A 9,348-nucleotide genomic window follows, 5' to 3' on the forward strand; every position below is an offset into this window, starting at 1 on the left:
TAACATTACAAAAACAGAAACTGCCTGCCACAGGTTACTCGGATTAGGAAAAAACCTTGTTCAAACTGAAAAAAATCACAAAGTCACTGTGCTATGAGGCTAACAGATGTTTCTATTTGACAACAGCAAGAGTACAAACAAGCACAGGTATATCACTTTCAGCTGAAACTCCATTAAAAATGGAAACCACTCCGGAAGCACACAATTTCTTGTGCACTCATTGAGAGTTCAATGAAACCTTTATATTTCTTTGCAGGTTGAGCAGTGCTGCGGCTGTCATTACAGTAGCCTGCTCTCCTCCGGACCACATTTAGACCGATTCAGAAGAGTTGTTTTTTACTTAAAGTGGACCCATTATGTCATTAAGTCCTTCTGAATGTCAAATGCTGAGTGAAATGTGCATGCCGACTGTGATGAGGTTTTCACTCTGTGCCTTTTGGTAGAAGGAGAAAGAAGTGTGTGTTTGTGTGTGTGTCGTTGATCTCTTAATTTCACCATTCAGACACGGCACCTGTTGTACAAACATTTTACAGCTTATTTTAGAGCTAATCTGAAAGCATTTGGTCTCTCTTTCTCTAGTAAGCTGTTGCTGAAGGGTGAATAGAAGGAGGTTTCGGTTTAAAGTGCTTTTCTCAAAATAAAAGACACAGAGTAAGTGTTTTAACACAGTGTGAGCAGTTCTGCAGGTCATGTTTTCATGCAAACACACACTCACCCCTGACGAAGGGTACGCCGTCCACCCGAGCTCTGCTGTGGCGGTCCGGGTGTCCATTAATGTTTCTGAAAAGCAGACAAAAAAAGTTTTATGAGGAATCATGAATATTTATGTTTATCTCTCAGTTCTTGCAATGTACATTGTTTGCATAAAGAATTCTAGAAGAGATTGCAGTATCTTGATGGGGAAAAAAAAAAAAACTGAACTGTGTGTTTCCATCCAAAATGTGCTGTTCTGGTGTAGAGGACCAGGACTGAAGAGCGCAGCTCTAGAATACAAACTCTCCGCAGTGCCACTTTTGCACCACAGTGGCCCTGTGTTTCTGAAGACGGATATAGGATAAGTTGTCTGTGTCCTTAAAGTGGTCAGCTCTTGTCTGACCTTATCAGAGGAGATATCTGTGACCAGCCCGGAGAATAATCCACATGCACACACTCCACCAAACACAGATAAGATGGTTGAAAGTGATAGAAAACCTGGATTGATACCTGACTTTAACATCAATGACCATCAGAGCAGAAGACACAAAATTTAAAAAAAAAAAACATTTGTGCCATGTGTGTCCCTCATATATACAGTATGTGCATAAAAAATTATTTAATGAATAGCTGATGTCAGTTTTTACAGACATTTCTCAACAGCACAAAAAGAAAAGAAGAAAAACTCTATTCTTGAGTATTTTTTATGAAGATTAATTTTAAGCCTGTCCTCATACCCCATTCCAATTGCTCAATAGCATATTATTAGCAATTATTCTATATATTTATTATATATTAGAATATTAGCAAAAATGCACATTTCAAGAAAAAAAATTAATTTGGGAATAAAGCTAGCATTTTCTTAATATATATTTTTGAATAGATTTTGGTTGACTTAATATATTATTAAAAGTTGTGTCTCCCGGTTGAACGTCAGATGTCTTTAGATTGGGAAAGCAATCACAGAACATTCAAGGGATCCACACAAAAAAAAGTGAAAAAAGTGTTACTTTTTTTTTTTTTTTTAAAATCAAGGCACACAAAAAAAAAATAAAAAAATTTTTTTTTTTTTTTTTTTTTTTTTTTTTTTACAAAATAAATAAATAAATAATAAAGCTTTATTTTTAGTAGTGTTCTTTCCCCTTCATTTAATGAAGATTAATTTTTGGTCTGTCATTGTTCCAATGAGAAACTCTATCTAAAGTACAGCTGGTCAAATGAAAATCAATCAATCAATCAATCACTCAATCACTCAATCAATCAATCAATCAATCAATCAATCAATCTATCTATCTATGTATGTATGTATGTATGTATCTATGTATCTATCTATCTATCTATCTATCCTAAATTAATAAATAAACAAAAATAAAATTAATTTAATCATCCATTCGAAATAAATAAATAAATAAATGAATAAATAAATAAATAAATTTATAAATAAATAAATAATATTAGTTTCTTCCTTTCATTAAGATTTTTGGTCTTTTGTCTTGCTTCCAATTTCTCCTTGCCATAACAGCACAAAGTCAGAGCTTTTTTCTTCCTTTAAAGTAATGAACTATTCCATAATTTAAAATAAATAAATAATATTATGAAATATGATCATTTAAGAGTTGATACTACACATATTAGCATCAAATTCCTATCCCAGGATATGAAACAGAATATTTAAACTCGCTCAAACACTTTCTTTAATCACTTTATCACACTGAAAACCAATGGAACCTCAAAAGCATCCGTTTCATAGAATGACCCGTTTGTATTCAGTTTGCGATATTGTTTTTATGCTCACATTTGAACGCTTGAGTTCTTGCTTAAAAAAACACACACACAGGCTCTGAAGAGTAAACTGCTCAGTGCACATGTCACTACGATGATGTTCACTTCAGTTGTGCTGCGCTGTAGGGGCTTCCTGCACTACAACATCGTTAAAGTACCGGACAAGTTTCTGAAGTCAAACCACATCAGTGTAAACAGATCTACATCCAGCTCCTAAACCCACCAACAGCCATTCTCCATCTACCCTTCCCTCTGGGTCTGTCACACACACACATGCATATATAATGCACTGTGACTTAATTGCATCCTGTGCGTACGGCTCGGAGTGGAGCCTGTCACACTGGGATGGTTATAAGTAACGAGTGATGTCACAGGAGAGAGAAAAGATGAAGAATATCCACTCTTTCCACAAAACACAATCCGACGCTACAAACCGGAATCCAACTGTCATTTCCACTCTCCTCTCCCTCTCTGCGTCCCTCGTATCTCCATCACTCTGGAGTTAATCATACACTCTTCTCCTTTGACGTTTCTCTATATTTCAAGAGGAAGAAAGAGAAGATGAAGTAAGAAGGCTTCGCTCTCTTTCAGATAGATGAGGAGAAGCAGATGACAAGCACTCGAGCTTCCTGCTGATGGATTCATAACGTGATGTATAATTCTGCGATAACGTGACACTCTCCTCCCCGGCCGTCAATAACTCACCACCGGCTGATCAAGAAAACACACCTTATTGTCATACGCTTGAGGAAAGCATCAATAAGGCTCATAAAGTGTTTTATCCAAGTCAGTGGCAGCCGGTAACTTCCTCAAACACAACAAATCAAATTCAAATCAGCGTTCCTCAGTCTAATCATGTTTACTCTCTGTATGCAGCACACACTGTAAATCCTGAACTGCACACTTGGGTTTTTAGGCATCGTAGACACATATGCAATGGTTCCAAGCAGTAGGCAGCTAAATAATGCTATCTTGTAAGGCAGCAGCAAATGTAACGTTAAAATAGCAAACCCTCAATGAACTGTAAGCTCAGTGATGAGTCACTAGAGCCGAGATAGATCCGTTTTATTCAGTACTAAAAATACTGGTCAATATTAGGGGTTGGTAAGATTTTTTTTAAGTTAAAAAATAAAATAAGTCTAATTAATACAGGATTATATATGAAATAATATTACAATTTAAAATCAGATATTAAAAGATTAATAATATCATAATTTGTATGAAACAATGCTCAGTCAAACAGGTAGCCCTACCCATAATTCAAACTTGAATTGCTCATTTTCATGAATAAAAAAATAAAAAATAAAATAAAAGCTTAAATATTTAAATAAAATTTAATTAAAATAACATGCCAAGCCACAAGCTACTTAAAATGAATAAAATACTTAAATAAAATCTTATAAAATACAATAAAATAAAATACTTGAATATTTCAATTACATTTTATTAAAATAGCATGTCAAGCCACAGGCTACTTAAAATACATATTTAAATGAAATTAAAATGATCATGCCAAGCTACTTAAATATTTAAATGACCTTAAATTAAAATAGCATGTCACAAGATACTTAAAAAGAATAAAATAAAATTTTAACATAGCAAAAACCAAGACTTGAGAAAAAGATAACATTAACGCGGTGAGTGATTCTGTTGTTATTGATAAGTGATGAATGATGAAGCCTCTGTTGGAGATAATAAGCAGAAGCTCATTCATTCATTCATTCATTATGACGTAATTGGGAGAGCGGAGAGTTAAGAACCAATCAGAGACACTCTTTTACAGCTGTGGGCAGGGCATGGGGTGATTATTGGAGATATTAAATCCCTAGACTGAAAAAAATGCACACACAAACACAACACGCACTGTGGTTTGTCTCTGTTATTAAACACACACACACCATAATTCAAATTCTTTAAATAGCACAGCTTGTGCGGTTCCTCCAGCTGGTGTCTCAGAGGAGACAGACCTCTGTACATTGCTTCCCTCAGGAGTTACATCCTCCTCCAGAGAAATCACTCTCATTTGGGGTGTGTGAGGGGAACAGGGGCACTCGGTTCAGAGCTTAATGCTTTTTGAGGTCATATCAGCTTCAAGCTCATTAATATGCAACATGCGGCCTATAATAAATTATCATAATGGCACAAAGCGATCATGGAATCTTGTTAGGATACAAAACTAAGCCCACCAGAGAAAGCAGAGAGTAAGAAGGTGTGAGCTGATTGAGTAGATCAAATATTTCATGCATAATAGTAAAGCCAATCTCATTTACACAAGGTGACCCTCTTTACCTGTCATTACACACATGGTTGCTTCCTGTTTTCCGTTCTCTTTGTGTTTAGAGCTTTACTGAACAATTTCTCTTTACCCATCCTGCACCCGTCGTGTCCAGCTGAAACTTGGCATGTCACAATTGGTTACAACGCAAAAACCAGTCACTGACATCAAATAAGAATGCACAATATTACATTTCTGGCCCATATAATACAAATAATTACTTTTTTATGGTATAGAAGAAAACTGAAAAATAGATAAAATAAACACTAAAAAAATAGTTACATAAAATAAATACACTACTGTGTACAAACATTTTGGTAAGAACAAAAATTCTGTAATAACAGTAATTTTGTGAAAATCAATTTTGAGATTTCCTAAAGGTCACATTTAATATATATTATATATATATATATATATATATCATTAATCAAATATTTAAATATGCGTTAGATGGTAGCAAAAGCAAACAGAAATATAAAAGTTGAGCATGAACAATATCTACTTCTCTGCATATATACATTATATATATATATAGTGCTGTCAATCGATTAAAAAAAATAATCACATTTTTTCTGAAATTAATTGTGATTAATCTTAATTAATCCCACCGAACATTAAAGTTTTTAAATATACTTTTATATTGCAATAATTTCACATTCAGTCTTCAAAAATGTATGTAATAATTAATGTAGAAACAACATAAAGATTTATTTTTATTGTTTTATGCCATCTTTATGACTGAAGGTAAGCATCACTGATACCAATACTACTGATGATCAATTTTAACATTTATTAGACTTTAAAAAATAACAACTTCTAATTTAAGTGAACTTAAAACAATCTTCACATAAACCCTATAATAAATGTCATATTTAGGAACCTGTACTCTTCATCAAGCAGGGAATATACAGAAATTGAATAAAGTTATCAAACACTATATTCTAAATTAAATATTGATGAATCCTTAAAGCTACAAAAGTTATTGATTTCCTCTTTTTTTTTTGTTCTTTGATTAACAGACATCACAGCAGCTGGGTTATTAGATTATTTTGGCTGCTTTAAGAGCTGTCACTGCTGAACATGACGCGGATCTATTTTCTCACAACTCTTTACCTTTTCTGACCCACTTCAGGTCTTAAAGTCTCTACTAAAGAGCTTACGAGTTGAATCGGGTGTGTTAGATGAGGGAGACAGTGCTGGGCTGCTCCAGGACAGTTTTGAAAACCACTGCATTTCAGAGACATGTTCTTGAATGTCATTCACATATAACAAACACATGTATGCACAGTTTTAAGGCAGCTTTAATCGCCTTGGTAACTGCATGACAACTGATGTCATTGCAGAAGCAGCAGTTGTAAGTGACCAACCCTAGCTCTGTCCCTACATTAATTGCGTTAAATATTTTTAACATGTTAAACTAAAGCTAAAGTATAAAAAAGCTTTTTAAATCTTTGTAAATATATTTATGTGATCATACAATTAATTATTTAACTAGAAAAAATATAAAAAAAATATTTTTATGTAAAAATAACGCAAATAAAATATTTTAACACAGTTAACGCACTGGCCCCGCCCCCCAGACCTGTACGTCATCTTACAGTCATACAGCTGACTGTTGACAAATATGATGCAGGGCAACAACTCCATAAATGCAGTTGTGCACTAAAATTCAAGATATTGGGGCAAAAAAATGCCCCTGTATGAGTTTTTGTCTCATATTTATATCATATGATAAGCGATACTGTGATACTATGAGCAGAGACAGCAATTTCACATGAGTGCTGTTTTGTCACGAATATCACAAGTTTAAATGTGATTTTATACAGTTCAGTAAATAAGTAGTTAATATTGTGTTATATTTTAAACACAATACTGTCTGTTTTGCTCAATTTAGCAGAACATAATTACCTTTTAAAGAAAATATTACCTTTTAAGCCATCTCAGAACTGTTGTGCGTCTGTGAGCAACACAGCGGTGTTAAGTTTCTGAATGAATCCTCATCTTGAACAAATCCAATGATTCAATAGCCTATTCATAAACTGAGCCGTTTACTTCATTCCTGAATGAATCAGCCGTTTGAACGAATGAATGAATGCATGACGTATAAAGACATTTACCGCCACCTGCTGGCAGTTTTAGTTTCTTATTTAGAGTATCATTTCATTTAAAAAAAAGAAAAAGAAGAGGACGACTGTTGGTAGCTAAGCTGTTTTGGACTTTCATTGTATGAACAAAAGGTACTGAGATGTTACACAAATTATCTCCTTTTATGTTCCATAGTTTATGTTAGGCCATTGCAGCCTAAACTTTTATGTGTAATAAATTTTATGTTGAATCAAATAAAATATTTCTTTCTAAAGCTACTATTTGTAATGTCTACTTGATACTTTCTCATTTAACACAAAAATGGCTTCAAATAATCTTTTGTGGGTAATTTCACAGCCAAATTTAATTTGCAATTAATTAGAATAATTAATCGACACAGCATGTAATTAATTAGATTAAAAATGTATTAAAATTAATTAGATTTAAAAAAATGTTATCGACTGACAGTCCTAATATATATATATTCAGTCCTAATATATATATATATATATATATATATCCTTAAGACACGATTACAGTACATTTATCTCTGTACATTTATCTCTGTTGATCTGTAAAAACCCACCTTTCCTAGAGCACCAGCTCACTGGTTTTATTAAATCCAAGCAGAACTCCACTCCCAAAACCTGCAGAGCTGCAGAGCAATAAGCAGAGAGTCTGTTTTAATCAGAAGTTTGGTCCTGAGAGCCTGAGTGATGTCATGGGTCTTAAATAAAGCTGTTTAAATAAGCTGATTCATCTCAGCGGGTTAGAGCGCCACGGCTTCAGTGACAGCAGAGGTATAACCTTCACCACGGCAACAGCCGCATCATTCACCCATTGGCAGGTGAGGTCAGTGACCCACGACCCTGAGAGTGCTCGAGGGTCTCTTTCGACCTGTCGCATTTACACTAGGCATTCAGGGCTAAGACTTTAATATTTAATGCAGTATAGTGCCAGTACAGAAAGAGCACATTAAATATTGAGCAGGCCTTCGCTCTCTCTGATCAATACTGTGGTTCTCACCGTGAAATTGCTCACCTGAACACACACACACAGGTGCAACATCCACACAAACAGGTCCGGAGCAGCGTGGAATGATATTGACCAAAACCTTGCACAAGCACAAAGAGTTTCTGGTCCACACATAAACAAGTCTGTCCAGGGAGATTCACACTAGGCGCGTTTCTATAACCCTTCAAATTGCGCAAATTGAAATTGCGAATTGAAAATACGCCTAATGGAAATTGAAGGAAATTACGCCTAATGGAAACCTAATGGAAATGCTAAAAACAATTTGGCAAAAATGCCCATATATCACAAAAAAGTTTTTACGCTCGCATGAGGTGGTTTTTCAGGCAATGTGAAAAAGGAATAATTCGCAAAATTGCAATGGAAACGGCTTTTTCGCGGCCGCCCCACGACATAAAATACACTGAAGCTTAAGGGAGCAAAATCTTTTAAAATATATTTGTGATTAAAAAAAAAAAACTTAAAGGGATAGTTCACCCAAAAATGAAAATTTGATGTTTATCTGCACTGTAAACCCGAACAGTACTACTGACATTAAAAATCTGAGTACAATACAATTAAAATATGTGAAATAGTTAATGCTACTTTAAACAATAACATTTTCTGAACGAGCAGTTTACTTTTATTTTTGTGGGGCTCATTATTTTTGAGTAAACATCACTACTAAACTGAATATTTTTAAGTATACTGACTGCGCGGCGTAAATTACGTCATCTACGCCACGTCGTTGTGACGTTGCTCTGATAGACGTTGGAGGAATCCATTCAACATGGCGGACACTCGAGAGCGGCAGGATTCAACGCATGGAATAACTTGTAAGTAATCTAAACGTGTCAAAGTTTTCTAAGTTGTTTTTTGTTATGTTTTTTGTATGTTATGTTGTTATGTTAGAAAATGTTGAATCTTTGGGATGCGCTGTTTTTATGAAGCATCGTGAAGCGCGCCAGTCGCCTAGTGCTAGCGCGCTTTTTTTGAATGCTATTTTAGCGTCACTGCTTCGTGTGTGTTGCTGTTAAATGCCCTGATATGGTAAATGTGCTTTTTTCCCCCCTGCATGCACGTGAATGGTTAGCATGGTTAGCATGTCAATGATTAACGCTAACGTTACACCGACGGGAAGTTAACAAGACATTAGATTCAGTTAAATAATAAAATCTGACTGACTGAAAATACTATAATATACTAATACTGATGTACAAATACTGGAAAAATAATAAATTAATATTTTCTTCACTTGCAGTGTGAACTGGTTGCTTGCTGAGATTGATGCTTGCTGAACAAAGCCTCAACAAACAGCCTCAACAATCGAGGTAATGTTAACTTAAATGGAGTGGAAATGCAAGTTGTGTCCTGTCTCCTCAGACACCAGGGCAGAGTTATTTAGTCACTAACCTTTACAGCATAGCAATTATTCACGAATTAGCCCTTTGCCTTGTCTATATGACACTTGTATTTTAACATTTCAGTCATTTAATGCACTG

The 9,348-nt window shown here is 34.7% G+C and overlaps 1 protein-coding gene across 1 annotated transcript in view; it reads right to left on the reverse strand.

Annotated features, from left to right (window-relative positions):
* LOC107710211 (ephrin type-B receptor 1-like) overlaps window positions 1-9,348 on the reverse strand; it is a 126,765-nt gene that overhangs the window by 28,047 nt on the left and 89,370 nt on the right. Inside the window, exon 2 of the mRNA XM_016514952.1 lies at window positions 716-780. Coding sequence (XP_016370438.1) covers window positions 716-780 — 65 coding nt within the window. The remainder of the gene's footprint in view (window positions 1-715; window positions 781-9,348) is intronic.

Source organism: Sinocyclocheilus rhinocerous, unplaced genomic scaffold (assembly GCF_001515625.1).
Source record: "Sinocyclocheilus rhinocerous isolate Xijiao unplaced genomic scaffold, SAMN03320098_v1.1 scaffold2522, whole genome shotgun sequence".
Taxonomy (NCBI): domain Eukaryota; kingdom Metazoa; phylum Chordata; class Actinopteri; order Cypriniformes; family Cyprinidae; genus Sinocyclocheilus; species Sinocyclocheilus rhinocerous.